General features: G+C 48.8%; 1 protein-coding gene across 1 annotated transcript; it reads left to right on the top strand.

The window, feature by feature from the left end:
- Positions 1-8,635: 8,635 nt before the first annotated feature.
- On the top strand, positions 8,636-16,353 carry LOC34620442 (long chain acyl-CoA synthetase 7, peroxisomal). The gene is made up of 16 exons (XM_026334374.1): positions 8,636-8,705; positions 9,071-9,152; positions 9,687-9,801; positions 10,081-10,237; positions 10,777-11,069; positions 11,306-11,384; positions 11,635-11,712; positions 11,948-12,081; positions 12,622-12,677; positions 13,036-13,124; positions 13,613-13,677; positions 13,874-13,999; positions 14,247-14,585; positions 14,933-15,022; positions 15,450-15,737; positions 16,291-16,353. Exons 1-16 carry the CDS (start codon positions 8,636-8,638, stop codon positions 16,351-16,353), a joined length of 2,124 nt encoding a protein of 707 aa, XP_026190159.1.
- The last annotated feature ends 2,756 nt before the right edge of the window (positions 16,354-19,109 follow it).

A 19,109-nucleotide genomic window follows, 5' to 3' on the forward strand; every position in this document is an offset into this window, starting at 1 on the left:
CCTGACCAAGGTATTTCTACGTTGAAGACAAGAACGAAGGATTGGGGAAAGGGGGCAGTGGATCCTGGCCAGACTACTGTGAAGAGCAAATAAAGCGTTACATCAAGTATTTTACAAGTCCTTTCGTAGTGGATCTCCACACCTAGGAGCAGTACCACACAGCTAGCCCAAAGTTGCAACGAGATAACTGCACGTGGGCACTTACGATCACACTGGTGAAATACGTTTAAGGTCTGGTGAAAACTTGACTGGTTGCTTTTGCTGTCCGTATACCGCTTTTTGCAGAGTAGCGCTGAATCCATACAAGAAGGATCAATGTTGTTATGGATGTGCACTAGATTTTTTGCGCAAATAGTTATGAATGTGCAGTGGGGTCAGAAAGGCGCACCCTTGCTGAACCCAGTCCTCTACAAGCACTCTAAGAAAGGATGCAGGCAGGGCAAAACCGTAGCTCGTCCGTTCATATTTAGTCTGAATTCAAACGCTTCCTTGCAATGACCTTAGACGCAGTGCTGCATAAAAGACGACCAACTAGCAGCAAGCTGGACAGCTGTTTGTTCTTCAGTTCACTGTATTGAACTACTTTCTTTTGAGCTTCCAGCAATAATCCGCGCGTTCGCAGGTTAAAAAGCATGAAGACCAAATTGATTTGCAATCAGGTGCTCTTTCAAAGCAGGAAAATCACAGCAATCAGCCACTTCGGGCATAAACTGGTGTTGATGCCGAAAAAGAACGGAAGGTGGCGCACGTGCATCAGCTTCACGCCCATGGACAAGGTCGCTGCGAAACAGAAATTCTCGATAGTCTTGACATGACGAGGTTTCGAATGCACTCTCAGGAACCCTCATTCGTCCTGATGGCAGGCACAAAACGAGGTTCCACATTCGCACTCGCGAACTCCAGTCGACCTGAATGCTGTTCAAACATGTTTGAGCTCCACTGCAACGGCAAGTTGCTCGGGACTTTAATGAGCGTAGAAAGGATAAATGGATGGCTGCCAGCATGGACGACGCCTTAGCCTTCACCCGAAAAGTTCAAGATCACCTACAGACAAACTTCAGCATGTCGATTATGGCGAGCTGATGCGCCACCGTTGTCGTCTTGGCTTGGTCTCTCGTTCGTTGTTGGCTACTGCGCGTCTCTTCCCCATCATCTATTTCACTCTAGGCGTTGATGCAGGCATGGGCTTGTTCAGTTGCTTTGGTTTGGTTTCGTCTTGCTTCCTGCCTGGGGGGTGGCGTTATGGCGAAGATCCTCCGCTATTCTGCATGCAATTGGTCTCGACGGACAGGTACTGAACACCTAGGTGTATATCTTCATGGTAAGCTACAATAATTACCTTCTGCTCCATCATTCCAGTTCAATGTAAAATTAGTGAGGAGTTGGCTGTTTGGCTGGTTTATTCGTATACTTTATGCCCTAGTTGCTATGGTCAACTAGCTGAGAATGCTGGGAGTGCTTGAAGGGTGCAACTACGTGCGCACTAGCTGCCCCTTTCCCACCCGTCGCAAACTATGGGAGGCGCGGACAGGACACACTGGAAGTTCTTTTTATAAGGCACTCAAGAAAGTTTTAAGTTTGTCGAGTCTGCTGTGAGGTGATTCCATACAGAGGCCTTAGATGAAGCGCAAAATTAGAAATATGTGACATCCTGCCACAGTAAAAAAAATCAAGTAAAACACGGAGAGCATACCAAAATACAAACTAGTTCACCAGTGCCTCCGCACCTCTTATAGCAATTGTGGGGTGGGAGAACAGCCAGTGCGTGCAGCATAGTCCACTCCAAAGCCCAAAGCTTGAAAGAGGCATAAAAACCAAGGTAGAGACAACGTACCTGAGAATAAATGCGAATAAATCTGGATGTAGAGAATACGTATTGACTGAGAACGCTCTAAGCAATACCAATAGATGTATGCAGATATTTCAGGCAGAGCAAGAGCTGGGAAAGGACAAACACCAAGTAACGCTAATAATATCTTACATGGTGAGTAGCGTTGTGCGTCAAACAGACCCACCATTTTTTCCTTCAGTCTATGGAACTCGCAAATGCTACTACCTCAGCCACTGAGATTAATTTTCTCTACTTTATTTTGCCAAAACCCTCCGTCTTCTATTTCCCCCCGCGTTCAAAAGTCTAAAAATCCAGCACTGTACGGTCCCCCCGTGGGCCGATTGCAGGCGCGCCTTATTAGGCGAATAACTTGAGGTGGTCGAAGGTTATTTATGATACCAATGTTGATAGTGCTGTGGTACCTCCATAGTAAGAAAGAACATTGATTTTTGAGCGGAGGGCTAGTGGCTCAGGCCACCTGGCCTCGAACAGCTTCGTGTAGATGCCTTCCAGTGCATCTCGCATAGCCTGTCCATCTACAAAGGCCAAATATTCAGGCTCTAAAAACAGGGTCAACTGCCGCTTATCATGATTCCATGCCTGTCTATTTTGAGCTGTGAGCATGTTTTGTGTGCGCGATCCAGCTGCCCTCTGAATTACTCCGCTGCTACAGGTCGCTGCTGAGCCTAGGCCACGAGGTCCAGGCTTGAGTTAGAGGCGGTCTCCATGCTAGGATTTCAGGGAAAGAAACGTGTCTACCAGTGTTTTTTTGTATTGATAGCCCACTTAGTAGAAGGAATAAACTCTTTTTCAGCATTTGGATTTTTGTGAGCAAACGGTCACAAATACTGCAGAAAAATGTGGGTGGTGTGCTGTATCCCTCTTCCTCAGAATTTAAAACGATTATACTGTTGTCAACGTGTAGACTGGCCAGAAAGGCACGCCAGAAAGCATTTACAGATTTCGGACCCCTATCCGCAATAATGGTCTGAAATAATCCGAAAATTTTTTGGCTGTGATGCTAAAAACAGCTGAGCGACTTCGCTAGCCGTAACAACGCTGGAGCAAACGATGAAGATGGATATGTTCTCCTAGCCTGTGGAAAACGCCGCGGATGCTATCCTGACCCTTTGCCTCCGGTAGTCCAACAGTAATGTCCATTGTCAAATCAGTCCAGATTTTTTCAGGGAGCGGAAGGAGTTGCAAATAGCTGGGCTTACGAGAAATGGGGGGTTTCTGCTGCTGTCAATTTGGGTACGACATCGAAACCTTTTACTGCCGTGGGACATTGTTCCCGGACGCCCATAAGAACTGAAGAGCAATCAACAATGGTGTGAGTCACACGATGACCCGGAAAAACACGGTCGTCTGTTTTCCGCGAAACTGCGGTGCGGAGTGAAGCTGGAAGATCTACGCAACGAAGTGCTCGCTGGCCACTCTCACCATGGTAGCGCTTCGTCCTTTTGCCATTCTCGATTCTAGCAACGGTAGCGGATGCGTGGGTATTTAAAGCATAAGATTTAAACAGTATTGGTGGACATTTTCAGTCCTTGTAGACAAGGGCGGTTGCACTGCATGATAGTGAACCTCTGGGGAGTTGCGACAGCGCGTGGGCTATCACTTGTGACGACCTATAATAATTCACTGTAAAGTCGTTTGTAGGATGCACTTAAGCCAGCGTACAACTCGGGGATTTTTAAAGTCTTGAGTGCTCTTCATAAGCTCCAGTAAAGACTCATAGTCGACCTCGACAAGAGAATGATGCGATGTAAGTGGTGCCGGCATTGTGCACGCCTTGGAACACAGCAAAATTCCTTCGACGTGCTAGGATGCCGTTGCTTGATTCTGGTATCGCAAGCAATCTTTCGATGTTTTGAAGAAGCTGTAGCCTGTTCGGAGAAAATACTATGAGCCCCTAGCATTTCTTGTTAGGAAGAAATGACTCATAGTCGGGCAACGCGAAAAGGGGAGGAGCGATGAGGTGGCCGCTTAATGCGCTTTGTGGGGCAGCAGTACCATCTGTGGGGATCATTGAATGTGCGTTTTCCGGTAGATTAGGAGCAGAGATGATAGCGATTTGAGGGGTAAAATTTTGTTATCAAGAAGCAAGGCCACAGAACTTTGCAACGCTTGTGCATGGGTGGGAAGCTAGAGACAACGCAGTGAGTGGTGTGATTTTTTCCCCCGATTTCATTGAAGTTCTGCGCTTGAAACCCGTAGCCTTCAACCCATAGCTGCGCTCACCATAAACAAACACTTGCGTGTCCTCATATACTACTGCTTGCCTTGCAATACTGGAAGACCACGCTTTAGGTGCCCTTGAACATTTTGGGTGAAGGCTACGGCATCGTCCATGATGGCAGCCATCCGTTTATCCTTCATACGCTCACAAATGTCCCGAGCAACTCGCCGTTGCAGTGGAGCTCAAACAAGTCCAAAGAGCATCCACGTAGACTGGAGTTCGCGAGTGTAAATGTGGAAAGTCGTTTTGTGCCTGCCATCAGGGCGAATGAGGATTCTTAAGACTACATGCGAACTTTCGTCATTTCGAGTAGAGTATTCATCCGTGCACTTTGTGAGCTATTTCTGCAATATTAGACATCGCGAGATTATGCTTTACAGTGATCTTGTCAACGGGCGTAAAACTGACGCACATGCGCCACCTTCCGTTGTTTGTCAGCACCAACACTAGTTTTGCCCAAAGTCAGTGGTTGATTCCTGTATTTTTTTCCTGCTTTATCAGGGTTCTTGCTTGTTGAACAATTTTGTCTTCATGCTGTTGGACCTGCGAAAGCGCGGAACGTTGGGGGCTCAGAAGCATTAGCTCGATACGCCGCGCTGAGCGACCAGAAGGTGGCCAGCCTCCTGGCAGCTTGTCATTATTCAGCGCCTCCGCGGACGCTTCACTAATTTTTGTTTATTCCTACTGTTCCTTGACTAAGTGCTTAGTATAATCATTCAGTAGCGAGACAGTTTCAGAGCCATTAAGGCGCCGTGGATGATTGGAATCGCCCTCTCTTCCTGCATGGTTGGCTGCTTGCCTAGAGATTCGGCCCCTCCTAGATTGAGGACCACTTAAGCCCGCTACCATAGAAGAACTCAGCGTATTTGAGGTGTCCAGGCACTGATTCACTTTTGCGCTGCATGATACACCAACCTCCACAACTTGCAGCTGTGGCCACATGCATGCTTTTTAGGGTCATCTATGGTACACCTTGCATTACATCTTGGTGCACGGCTCCAACCTAGAAGTCACGGACCATGCTAATACAGCCCATTTCTGACTTAGAGGGACAAATACTGACAAAGCCTTGTCATTCCCTGCGTTCTGCCGGCCGCCAGTAAACGTGCATCTTGGGGACTGCACTAACGAGTTTAAGGGTAGACTGCGCTTCTGCATCGTCTCCTCGGATAGCATATCCACTCCGCACCCAATGTCAAGTGGCTTCAGTAGTCCTTGACCAACAATGTGAGCTTCGAAAAATACGGGATTTTCCTGTGGTGGGTATTTAACTGCGTTTCGTTATTCTGTAGCCCACTTCATTGCGTCGTAGTTTCCGTAGGAGCTTGTGGTTCCCTGATGAAGATTCTGTGTTCACCAACCAGCCTGCTTCTGCTGGACCCTGTCCGAATGGACAAGCTCTGCGGTATTTTGCATGAGCTTGCAGTTCTGGATTACATGGCTTATTTCCCACAATCAAGTGCTTGCGTGGGAAGCTGTCTGAGGATGCTCAAGACCACGCTTCCCTTCAGCTTTCACTTCTGGCTCACATTAGACTATAGGCTAGAGACGATCGGCTGATCTCCGACGTGCAAACGGTTCTAAATCTATAGTTGGTTCTTTCTTGTCTGCAAGGGAGGCAAGAGTTGCATTTGCTTTCTTCTGTATACTCGAGTAATACATGTGGGAACGCCTCACTGGTTGGCTCTTTGAATGCTGAGTGGCTGCCCTGCCTGCAGCCACCTGACGTGACACTTCCGGTAGACCTAATACAAAAACCTGATCGAGCAGGTGTTTGTTGACGCTATAAATTCAGCCTTGAGAACCCAAGGCTTCGTAGTTTTTGTTACATCCATCTATTCAGAGATTCCACTGCTAAACTCCTGAATTCCTCATCAACCGACGACTCATTGGTTTTTGAAGGCTTGAACTGTAGTGATTTCGGCTTATTGTAGTGATTTCTGCAGGTAAATGGCCACTTTAATGCGAAGGTAGCCTCCAGTGAAGTACTTCTCCCTCAGTAAGCATGCCGCACTCATCAATAGTCCTCGTTCTAGGGGCACAAAGCCACGAACGTGTCCAACCCGCAGATGAGTACCTCAAGTACTTGCCCATCCTTACGGCCGCCAGATTATTCTGGTCTGCATGACATCAGCGATGCGTCCGTAACATTTTACCGGATGGAAAGTCGTGCCCTTCTTCCAGCTATGCGACTGTTGCGCTTGCATCAGCTTTGCAGCCCGGCATCTGCCGCTCTAGTAGGTGTGGCTTCATCGTCAACTTCCATCGTCAAAGTGCTTTTTCCCTTTCAGAATGTTGCCAAGAAAAAGCAGAATACTAAATCACCGGGTCAATCGGTTAAAACCAGACAGCTGTTCCAGGTTAACCTGACATGTGCTACATCCTCAGTCAGTGGATGAGAGGGGAAAAACTGCATCGAGCCATACGGTGCTGTTGGCTGAAAAGCTCCATCTTAGGTCTCTGTAAGGAGAAACATCACTCCAGACTCAGTACAAACCTAATGAAGAGTAATTTATATATCTCGAAAAGCACTCCTGCTATTCCCTACCTGCGCCCCTTAGAGTTCCTGACATCAGGGGAGGCGGACAGCTAGGGTGGTCTTGGCTGTACCGTCATTGCAGTCAGAGCTAGCTGCACAGAGAAAGTAAGGCGCACGCACACATTTCGCCTTCTTCTATTAAGCTAACAGTACTCTGCAATGAATAAGATATACGAAGAGGCAAACCAATTGGTCATTTTTTAACTTAATTTGTGGAATAAAGCTTGTGTGCGAAAGGTGTCCAAAGTGTAACGTTGCTGGCTCCCTATTTTTAACGGTAGTGAGCCAAGGCATCATTTTGGTTATGTTTGCTCGGTCCCTCATTAGTTCCTGGCCAGTATTTGTACGTTTCCCCCCTCTGATTACTCTTCATCAGTTGATGCCGAATTTTTGGCAGTCGCACTGCTATTCGCTTTTCTGCCTCGATGTGAGGTGGCGGTGACGCAAGAATATCCCTTTGTCGTGTATTGTTTTGGTATCGACGCACAGGTGCAGACCACATGGGTATGTGCTTGTAACAGAAGCGGAGGCTGTAGCGGACTAAGCTAGTCCTGAACATTTTCCACTACACTAGTTGTGCCCAGGTGAGAAATAGTGAAAAATTCACCAATTGGTTTGCCTGTTCGTATATCTTACCTAATGTAGAGTACTGTTAGCTCAGTAGATTTAAGACGCATTTTTGTCTGCCCTGGCATTAGTTGCTATGTTCAACTAGCTGTGAGTTTTAAGGGGGTGCAGCTGCGCGCACCCTAGCTGTCCCTCTTCGTTCGTGTCGCGAAACTTGAAGGACGCGGGAAAGGAAAGGCCGTTAATTTCCTCACAGACTCACCACCTTTGTATCAAGTTTGTAATGAATTTGGAGTGAGCCAAACTGCTACCCGCACTAATTTGAACAGGGGTGACAAGCTAAAATGCAGCACCAGCCTGCGGGCGCTACCGTTAAAGCCACGCCTACAAAACCACGAACTCCTCATACAAAACTCTACGCCAGAAGCCGAAGTCCCCAAACCCAAGAAAGGTGCACTCTGGTAGTACAGTCGGGTGTCTGTTGGCATCACACCTAAAATCTGTCTTGTACCGTACACACCTAGTTCGCTGTAAGTGAGCAAATTTCGTGGTGGTGCATTTGTGCCTCGTTTCCTTCCGCATTTTTCTTGTCGGTACTGCATGTTAATCTGCACGCCTCGCCCCCACGGATTCATGCACGAACAAGAGCATCTCCATTGTTATGATTTGTTCTCATTCGAATGGGTAGCAATATGCTGTTGATCAAAATGTGCTACATCAGTCTGTCGTGCTCCTCATGCCCACGAAGCGAGCACATCCCTGGAAGGCCCCCCCGCCCTGAATGTGCTGGCTTCTGCTGCACAGGTAAGGAGAAGTTGGAAGCATAAAATTAGTTGAACACTGTTCATTTGCATTATGGAGTAACACACAGTGTGTGAGGGACTACACACAGCTGAAGAGCGGAAATAAACAGTCCCAACCTGTGTTTGAACAGGGAGCCCCAAATAGAGGGCGAGTGCAGTCTGTCTAGTATTCCTTCTTTGGGATATTTGCTAGTTATGGCTTATGAATGATGCAGGTTTGTCTTCATATGCTTCCTCTCACTCTTGCTTTGCGTGGGACCACTCTTTTGTTTCTGGTGTAAATTCAGATAGGCCGCCCGCTATACGCTAGTGCAGGCATAGCTTTTTCCCCGTTTCTTCTGCTTTTCCCTTGACTTGCAATTCCGCCGTCTCTTATACGCCTGTGTATCCCCTGCTTTCCCCTGCTTTCCCCTGCTTTGCGCTGCTTTTCGATGCTCAGCAGCACAGTCACCCAGGGGAACGGCTGTGCACGCACAACGTAGAAGGGCCTGGTATTGTTGGCATTGGTCTTCCCCCTACGAAACTCTAGGGAAAACGCGCGCCAAAGCTGGATACGTTCTGACTAAGCTCCTTAGGAGTCGCACCTGTTGTATTCTGAGCTTCACATATCGCCGCAGGACACTCAGAATCCCGAACAAGCAAGCGCGACGGAGATGGGGGCTACCGTCTCTTCTTTTGATGACATACAGTATTCTGTTGTTGTCCCAGGATCAGAGGCAACGGGTAGGATCAAGTTTAAAAGCTTGGGAGGATGTACAGGAGTCTTGAGGGCACTCGTCTGTGCATGCCATCACCACGACGTTTCTGAGACCCTCTACTTCCCCCTCTTTTCATGGCTCCCTATCGCAGCTTTCCGTCTATGCGTTGTTTCGATCTCTTGGGGAATCGCATGTGCGGTGCTTCTTTCGGGCCTTGCGAGTATTCGGCCCCTACGCACCCATGGGCTCACAAAGCGGCCCTCAGCCAGCTAGCTCTACGTTTACTGTTTGCCCATCTCATCATTTTATATTGCCCGCCAAGATTGGCTCCTCGTCGGTTTAGGTGTTGCTATCTTCGGTTACTGCCGTTGCATTGAGTTGCTCGTACAGCTGACCGCACCGCAGTGCGACGCCACTATTCTTGTACGGACCGCTTGGCAGACAATTTTTCGTCCAATCCCGTCAAAAATGCGTAAGTGACGAACAAATACCGGGGTATCTGTAGCATCATGCACAGGCAGAACACGGAGGAGCAGCAGAAACAGCTATCCTTGTCCTGTTCACGGATTAGCGTCACTTGTTACTGTACACTTGCCAAATAAGAGACCTCGGGCTTGCATGTAAATGAGCATCATAACCTACCAGAAACATAAATCAGGGACTGCTGCTGCTACTCTCTCTTTCATCCTAATGCCCTTAGCGCGGCTTCGAGGCCAGGGCTTCTAGCTTTGGATAGGTGCCGTTGAATTGTTGTTCTCTATCGAGGAGGACGCTGGTTGGCGCGGTCTACCTATAGGACCTAGGGACCGATATATGCTAGCGTTTGCTGTTCAAGAGCATATTAGATCCAGCAGTAATGAGTAGTCGAGGGGGCTTCCAGGCTTGCCTTTGGTACTACTGGCTATGAGTTCGGAGCTGCAATATTTTTGCATCTCCTCAATACTTGACGCGCATCTCGCATTGCTACGTTTCTACACTTGAGCCTTTGAGTTGTTTGTGAATGCAGGTGGGAGTTGTTCCAGATGGGAGTTGGAAAGGCGCCAGAAGGCCCATGTTTGGGCACTCGGCAGAGACTACCAGATGGGAAGAGGGGAGCTTACGTGTGGAAGACGTATAGAGAGGTTCGTCTCTCTGGCTCCCTTAGCCAGGCTCTTTCCTTTCTGTTTATCCTGGGTTGCCCTCTATGTGCTTTGTCGCTTCTGTGCTATTCTGATTGCCTCTGCTCCGTGCCGCTATGGCAGTTGGGAGTTTGCCGTTATCTCTGCAGCCTCCCCGGAAGCTGTACTGTCCGTGTATCCGCTCATTGTGCCCTTAGCGCTTCGAGTTATAGGCCTTTTGCAACCTCTTTTCGCTTAAGGGTTTGTGGTTTGCACCCCATTTTGCATGGAATGTATCTTCAGGTGGAACGCCTGGCTTTGGAAGCTGGTAGCGGCCTATTGAACGGCGATCTGGTGCCTCTTTGTTGCTTCGATAGCGGCTCGGATAGCCCCTTAAGTTTGCGATGTATTGGCATCTTCGCCAAGAACAGGGAAGAGTGGATTATTACGGAGCATGCCTGTAAGCCGTATCTTGTTTCTTGCTTCTATTGCATACGCTACACCCCTTGTGCTTGTTTGCCCTCATTCTTCCGAACTTCCCCCTTTCCGAATTCTCTTTTTGTTTCCGTATGGCTCGGCCGTCTTTTGCGTATAGTCCAATATCGGGTGTGCTTTCACCCAATCACAAGTGCGCATGTGTCAGCTTTTATCCATGAGAAGAAGCATGCGCCTCATCGTATAGCCGATACATGTCTTTTACAAATCTCTATTCCTATAGCTACTGAGACGCATGAAAGACCACTCACTTTTCGCCTACGTTCTCGGGGTCTTTCTCTACCGCCTCAGGGCTTGTGGGGATGCCACACTTATATCCTCTTAGACTGCTTTTCTGGTGCTGTGTGAATGTATCTTAACTTGATAGCCCAATCACCGCACATAAGCCACATGCGCACATGCATATCTATATGTATATTTGCAGCTAAACTTTCTTTGGTTCTCTCCACTGCGCTACTATCTTTTGCGTTCTTCCGAGTGACATCTGCGTGCTCATGTTCGTAGGCAATGCATTTGGCATCACCGCGGTGCCCTTGTATGACACATTGGGCTCTCACAGCACGCAATTTATTCTTTCAGAGACACAAATGAAGACCGTTGTCAGCGACGGGAATTGTCTTCCAAAGTTGCTTGATGCCTTGCAGCAGCATCAATCACAAGAAACAAACAAAGACGGATCCCGTGAACCCCTTCCGGTGAAGGTCGTCATCACGCTAGACGACATCTCAGATACTGAGAAAGAAACCGCCAACTCGCTCCATTTGCAATTGCTACCATGGAATAAACTTCTAGAAATGGTACGTACCCAGCATGTTCCACGCTATCTCCTACCCGTTTCCGGCTTATGTGCCTTACAAAAAAATCATGGATGTGAATGGTAATTTATTGTCATCGTGGACTCCGTGTCCTTATTTCTCTGTTTCTGTGTAAATCTCGATCGACCTGTGCGTATCTCTCTCTGCCCACCCATGTCTCCCTTCTCAGTGTGCCTGTCTGTCCTTCTGTGTACCACTCTCTATTTTTCTTTGTTTAGGGGAGGGAAAACATGATTCCCCTGACAGATGACGTGCAGCCCACGATGGAGTCGCTGCACACCATATGCTACACTTCAGGTATCGGTGCTTGAGGCCCTGTTGACAGCTTTGCTCTTAACGCAGCGCACCATACAGTTCAGGAATCTCTGCTGCACTTAATTGTACCACCGTAGTTTTCACAAAAGCCTGTCTTTATTTTCAGTTCCCTTACCTGGATGTGGCTGCATGAAAGTCCCATTGCCGTTGCCCGCCCATTTACTTGATTCCTCGCACGTTTGTTTTGTTGGTATGTGTTTTTTTGTGCTGCCTTGCTTGCCTTCTTCTCTAGGGACTACTGGCAACCCCAAGGGCGTCATGATGACTCACGGGAACTTTGTGGCTGCAGTGTCCACTGCTGTGGAAGGCCGTGCGTTTATCTGTTTCCTCACAAGTTTTTTGCTTTTGCGTTTTCGATGTCAACTGAATTCCTTCGCGCTTCCACCATCCTTTTCGAATTCTCTATTCCCTGCCTATTCAGCTTACTTTATTTCAGGAAAAACAACTCGGCAAAATGAGGTGGGATTACCTTCCCCTTACAGCCCTTTCCCATCTTTTGGCTCTGTTCTTTTGTGCTGTGCTGTCGCTTGTATTGTATGCTGCAGCTCTGAGCGAGCGCAACCTCTACCTTGACTCGAGTGATTGCCTAATCTCATATTTGCCGTTGGCCCACGTCTACGAGCGATTCTGCGAAAATCTCTTTTTCAGCTACGGAGGCAGAGTCGGATTCTACTCAGGAGTAAGCTATCTTACAAACCCACTTTCTTTGCATCGATTGCTGCCTCGACGCTTGTCAGTCTAAGAGTAGGTTGTCTGCCTGTTCATCTTCTTTTCCTTTTGTATACTTCTCTGTGAGCTTAGCCCGCTGTCGCTCCGTATGCTCGCTTTCTGTCCTGTGAGTCTGCGTGTGTATCTACTGGTCAACCTGCACGTCCTCTGACTCTGCGTCTGCCCCTTTCCCTCATTCCTCGCCTGTCGCCGTCGCGTGGCGTCCTTCCTGCATTCCAGTGCTTCTCAGGCCTGATATAGGCTTTCTTGGGTGCTGAGTATTTAGCGACGCGGAAGTCTTCCTTCTTTCACAAGATGCCTTGTTTTAAGAGGAGGCTGGCTTTGGCGAAGCTAACGGCTAGACACAGCAGAGGGCTTCGGGGGCCGCATTGCTTTACTCATAGTGATGCTTTGGACCGATCAGTAACTGCATTCCAGCCAGCATGAGAGCTCTACAGTGGCGCCGCATCAACCGTACGAACGCTGATATCCTTGTTGCTGCGCTCTCCAGGACACCCACAAACTGCTGGAGGACGTGCAAGTGTTGAAGCCGACAGTCTTCTGCAGGTGAGGTTCCATGCCTGCGTGCCGCTTCCACGTGGTCTCCATTAGTTTCTGGGGGTCCTGCTGCGTACATGCCTCGTCTCATTCTTACAGCCACGAGCAGCATGTTTCATTACTGGCTGTACCTCTGATGGTAGGAATTTCTGCATCCTTTGAAGCTGATCTGTGAGCTTAAGACGTATCCGTCTGCTGGACCCATAACGTGTCTCACGGCTTCATTTTGGTGCATGCGCCTCTGTCTTCTCACGCTTTTCATGTGATAACGACAACCCGCCTCCTTCCCTCCCTGCCACGCGGTCCAGGGGCTTAATGTGAATAACGTTGACAATCGGTTTTCCTTCTTCCCGCTGCTGCCTCGCAGCGTCCCACGTCTGTTTCAACGCATCGAGGACCGAGTCATCAGCAGTCTCCAGGGCAAATCCTTCCTTGCTCGTTCGCTCTTCCAGCAGGGTACTTTTCATAGATGTGGCTCATCTGACTCTATTGTTTCCCCCATGCTTCCCTTTATCTTCCTTATCTTCACACGGCATGCATCCTAGGCTGCCACCTCTGCACTCAAGGCCCCCCACAGCCCACCATGATTTCCTGAAGGCATACTTGTGGTGCATTTGCACCGTTAGGTGGCGTTCAGCTTGTTTCTCCTACTATCGTGCACCTTCCTGTAGGCAGCGGAGAGCAAGTCTCTACCCCCTGTGGCGTGCTTTTGTTTCGCCTTGCTCTGCTTGTAATACTCTGGCGACTCGTCTCATCTGTGTTGCTTTCTCTTGCTGTCACTCCGCTTTTCCTCTGGGTATATTTAAACCTTCTTGTTAATGCGTTCTACGTGTGTTTCCACCAACCTGTGCGTCTTTCCCGTGGTTTTGCTATTAGCTGAATCCGTGTATTTCCATTTGCCTGTTGAAAGCGAAGGCTCTGAATGTGCATTGTCTGCACTGCAGCATTGGGAGCGAAGATCCGGCGGCTTCGTTCTTCTGGTGTTCCTCAGCATGCATTATGGGACAGGGTACGGTGTGCAAGCGAATGGGACTATTTTTTGGCATTTGTAGAGCCTTGAGGGTAGCACTCGCACCTCCGCTTCGCTGCCACTTGTGGCTGCCGCTTCCCCTTTTGTCCTGTTGAGGCTTGTTTCTCTGCGTCCGCCCTTCTGGTCTCATGGCACTTCATTTCTTTTGCTAGCTGCTGTGTCTCTCTTCCTGTAGATAGTATTTGACAAGTTCCGTGGCTTGATGGGGGGCAGAGTCCGAATTATGTTGACGGGGTCGGCCCCATTAGATCCCTACATTCTGGAGAGGATGCGCGCCTTCTTCTGCTGCTGGATTGTTGAGGTTAGGGCCTGGAGTTTTCCACTTACACTACCTGTAAATGCAATCAGAGAAGGCCATTCTGTGTCATTTGGCTGGTATATGTGTGTATGAATTGCTGCCTGTCTGTTTAGATAGGTGCAGATATGACTGGTTGCGTGGGCGCAGTGGCACTGTTGTAGCTTCATAGCGATGTACATGTATTTGATTCTGTGGAGTTCCTTAAAATTTTGACTTAGGGTGGGTATATGGGGTGCGAACTTTTTTTCAGGGTTATGGGATGACAGAGACGATGGGCGCATCCTTCTTGACGTGGAATGTGTACGATAGGCACCCTGGGCAAGTAGGTGGCGTGTTGCCATGTTTGGAGTTCTGCCTGCTTGACGTCAGCGAATCTATGGGGAAATATTCTATCAAGGACCCTATCCCCAAGGGCGAGCTTTGTGTAAGGGGTCCTACTGTCTCTAGTGGATACTTCCGAAATCCCACAGAAACAGCAGCAGCAATCGACCAAGATGGGTGGCTGCATACTGGAGACATTGTCGCGCTACTCCCAAATGGTGGCATTCAGATAATCGATAGGAAGAAAAACATATTCAAGCTTGCACAGGTACGTTTCACAGTTCAGGGCCACATGGTGCATCGGCGTACAATCAAGTTTTGTTGCGTTTTGTTGGTCTCTGTGTAGCAATGACCACATAGAGCCCTCGGGCTGGACGCTCGGGATCGCTAGATATACAGCTGAAGAATTCTGGGGGCTGATGACTCTTGGTATTTTTTGTGCTGTATCTCTCTCTTCAACCTCCTTTGATGGATTTTGGCCTTTTTCGCTTCTCTCCATTTGGAGGCAAAAACACTAATTTTTACGTGTCCATGATGAGGTTGCAGGTTTCATCTGTAGTCGGGTGTGTGAACAGCGGGTGTATTCCATCTGTGCTTTTCTGAATTTCGGTGTAGGGCGAGTACGTGGCGCCTGAGAAAATAGAGGCGGTGTACATGCAGAGTCGATTTGTTGAGCAGTGTTTTGTTTTTGGGTTCTCCTCAGAGGTACGTAGCGCTGCCCCCAATCTAACGGGTCCTCTAGTCACCCCATCCCGACAGCACGTTTGGCTGTATTTGTGCATATGTTTATACAATATATATAGGCTCATGCTGTATCTTGGCTGTGACCGTTCATCTGGACAGCAAAATAAATATATAACTAGGACATTAAGTGGTTACGAGACGGCTGTTATTGTATCTTTGCTTTGTGCGCCACCAAGCTCCCTCCCTTTTGTTTCCTTCCGTGCACGTTTGTTGCTTTCGACTCTGATTATGCTGAAGGTTAAAATTCTCATGTGTACTTATCCGTATTCAGAGTTTAGAAATGTCGCTTCTCGTCATATCTAGCCCCTTAGTGGTTCGACAACGGGTTTCACGTTCCCTTGCGTGTTTCGCCATCTCTACTCTCTCGTTACCTCTGTTTTCGCTGCAGAACTCGCTTGTAGCCATTGTTGTGCCGGACCAGGGGCAGACGCTGAAGTGGCTGGCAGAAACCCGGGGGTCTTCCTCCGCATCCACTGGTTGTCAGCCTTTCGCTGAGCTGATTCAGGACTCCCAGCTGCAGCAGGCTATATATGAGGACATGCAACAGGTGGGAAAGAAACAGGGTCTCAAGGGATTTGAGCTCGCCAGGAAAATCCACCTACGGGCGGAGCAGTTCACTGTGGAGAATGGACTCCTCACGCCAACCTTCAAGCTCAAACGGCACTATGCCAAGGAGGTACGACCCCAGGGGATTCACGGATTGCAACAACTTGCTTCGTGCAGCATAAACGTCGTTAACCATAAGACTTGTTTTATTGCATTCTTGTTTATCCTGCCACTAAGATTTGCTGGGGTAGCACAGGGCGCCAGACAGGGAATACGCAGAGTTAGTTGGGTTCATCCTCTGAAATCCCCTTCCTAGTGCTTCCATAAAATTCAGCAAACGTATGATTTTTCCATATGGGGACCCTGGGGGCTTTAAGGATGTTGTGTCAGTTTTCCTCTGTACTTCCTGACATGGCGTAGGGACCTCCACGCAGATTAACAACAGCGCTGCCCGTCTGTTGTTAGTAGCTGCTGTGAGAATGCGTGCTGTATGCATAGTACTCATCCGCATGTACAAGCACACCTGATGTGCTTTCGTCTGTCGAACGGGTCTTGCTGCATGGCGTGGTCTCAGAAGCTGCATATATATAGAGTTCATGTGTATAGGACTGCGCACAAACCCGTTGTTGGGCTGAGGGTGGTCTCAACGGATTGATGTTCGTGTCTTTGCTGCCTTGTCGTAGGTATTTGCTGATGAAATCGCCGCAATGTACGCAAAGATCCATGAAGAACACCCGTCGTCTTAAACAAGCGTAGCAGGCATTTGGTGGAAATGAGGGCACAGAGGAAGAGCTTTGCCTGCAACGAGGACGGAATGAGACACAAAACGGTAGCAAGGGAGAGCGAACGACATACAGATGCCTACATGTAGAAGGGACAGAGGGAGGCAATGAGGGAGGGGCTTAAAGGAGTAAGCGGAACAAGGGGAAAGTGGCTGAGAGATCAACAAGCTCGCGTGGCCCCCTGTTTTGGTAATTTTGTGTCCCTCATGAAAGTATCTATCTTTCTCTAATGCTGTTGACCCCTTCTCCCTTTAATGCCTAAATAGGCGATATCCTGTAAGTCCCCTTAATTTCTGCTTTTTCGTCTACGGCTTCTCCTTCTGTGGCAATCCTTTTACACGGCTCTCTGCCCTTGCCTGTCCGTTTTGTAACAGTTTCTGCCTGTGCTGATTTTCAATTTTCTGCGTGAATACTGGCTGCCTGGCGCGCGTTGTTCTAAAAGGCCATTGCTTCTCATTGGTACATGGTAAGACGTTAGCAAACAAGCAAGCCACCGCCTACTTGTGCAGTTCGCTGTGGCGGCGCTGCCCCTCGATTCTCGGGCAGTAGATAGTTAGATGGAGGGACGAAGGAACAGGCATGCTTGTCACACAAGCTATGCTCGTCGATGAGGTTTTGCCACTACAGCTGTTGTGTAGAGGGCTATGGCGCCAGGGTAGACCAGGGTTTTTGACATGGGCTAAAAAAATAACAAGAGTAAAGGGAGCTACTGACGCCATTGCAATAGGACGCGGCGTTGAACCCGCAGCAGTAGGGGCAAAAGTAGGTATTTTAATGCGGTTGTAAGTACTATTCCTATGAAGCATGTAGAAATGCATACATTAAGAGCTAAGAAAGCCAATGGACAATGACGCACGTACACCAGTACTGAAAACGGAGCGATGAACGAAAGATCGGTCTGGGCGCTGCTGCAGTGACTTAATGGTTATTGGTATGGCGCATACAGGGAAATCCACGGCAGTCCATTTCTGGAATGCGTTGTTGCGCTGGGGGAAGGGACGGCCTGATACTCGGGATACGGAGGAACAGACCGTGGGACTGCAAAAAATGAATTAAGCCTCTTTGCTCCGGTGTGAGCTTGCTATAGTGCGGCACAAGCATCGGAGGTATAGCGCTGCACCGAAGTCAAGTTATAGGGACACTTGAGTCCTGACACAGAACAGGCCTACTAGGTTATTGAGTGTTTACCGAAAAGGCTACCGCCGGTCCGTGGCCACGCCCCTATGCCCTTCCGATACGAGGGCAGCGGGCCAGCTTGGGTGTGCGTAGCTTCAGCTGCCAAGCACTCTGAGCATTGACAGCTAGAAGCACGGAGCATCTAGCGCACATGCACATAATATTGCGTCTTCTTCTATCGAGCCCCCCAACACACTGGGGTAAAGAAGATACAGCAGACAACACAGTTAATCAAATCTTCGCAAATTCCAAGTCAACTAGAACTGCTGTAGCAGACAGTGCTTGAATGAGCTTTGCGTGCTACATCTCCCTCATTTTAAGGCACACGGCCGCATGTTCCGCTCCTGCCCGTCGAGGCAAACTGCGTGGAGGACGGCCGAAGAGTTGCTGAACAATTGCAACTCGCCAGGCCAGTAGAAAGGCAAAAATAATGAAACTTGGCGAAAACATGGGTGCATTGCCGCCCAGAGTGAAAAAGACAGGAAGGCAGCCAGACGCAGTAGCCGACAACGAGTGAGGGACTTAGCCGACAAGACCAAAACATTGCAATGGCTTGCTGTCATCGATGCGCTGAAGTTTGTAAGCCTCCTGCTACGACAAACAAACAGCGAATAAAAGACGTACAGTAAATCCTAATAGAACTAGCTCACCAGTGCCTGCGCATCTCTTAGATCAATTGTTGCGTGGTAGTACAGCCGGTGCATGCACACAGTCCACTCCAAAGCCTGAAGAAAAGGCCTAAGGCGAATGGGGAGGCAACACACCTAGGAGTGAATGAGATCGAACCTTAATCCAGAGACCTTCACAGTATTGACCGGGAGTGCATTAAGCAGTTTCCAAAAATGGATGTAGCTATTTGAGGCAGAACATCAGCTGGAACAGTCCATTTACTAAGTGACGCGAAAAATGCCTTTCATGGAGACTGAAATAATGCACCTGACAGACCCCCATTTTCATGCGGCCTACGTAGCCTACAAGTGCTCCTCTTTCAACCACTGAGATTTCCCTGCCTCAATTCATGAGAAGCTCCCGTCTAGGATCTCATCAGCGCTCAAAACTCCTACGAACCCGATAGTATTGCGGCCCCCTGTGGATCCCTCGCCTCCCCATGGGCCACCTGCAGGCGCAGCTTAGTTCGCGAATAGGCAAGTTAAGTTGAAGCTCATGAGGAAGCCAATACTGAGAGTGCCTTGGCATTTACGGTTTAAGAAAAATCGATACATTATGGAGGGGCATTTATTCGTACGCGAATGGCGAGTCACTGTAGCAACCTGGTCGCAAGCCTCTTGAAGTGGTCGTCTTCTAGTATCGCTCATAGACTTTGGCTATTTAACATAACCAAAATGTCAGCCCTGAGATACGCAGCTGACTCCCGCTAATCATATTTCCGTGCTTGTGTCTTTTAAGCTTTTTGCGTAGATTCGCCTGCGTTGAACAGCTACCCTCTGAATCCCTCCACTTCTGGAGGTGGCTGCTCTCCCCGGCTCAATAGGTCCATATCTGAAACAGAGAGGGCCTCCTCAGCCAAGATCCGGGAGGCAGGA

This window comes from Cyclospora cayetanensis, unplaced genomic scaffold, assembly GCF_002999335.1.
Source record: "Cyclospora cayetanensis isolate NF1_C8 unplaced genomic scaffold, CcayRef3 CcayRef3_contig_40, whole genome shotgun sequence".
NCBI classification, from domain to species: domain Eukaryota; phylum Apicomplexa; class Conoidasida; order Eucoccidiorida; family Eimeriidae; genus Cyclospora; species Cyclospora cayetanensis.

Coding starts and splice junctions, on each gene's coding strand:
- LOC34620442 (XM_026334374.1), top strand. CDS start 8,636: ATGGGGGCTACCGTCTCTTCTTTTGATGACATACAGTATTCTGTTGTT. Junction 9,802..10,080: donor TGTGGAAGACGTATAGAGAG/GTTCGTCTCTCT, acceptor ATGTATCTTCAG/GTGGAACGCCTGGCTTTGGA. Junction 12,082..12,621: donor GAGTCGGATTCTACTCAGGA/GTAAGCTATCTT, acceptor TGCGCTCTCCAG/GACACCCACAAACTGCTGGA.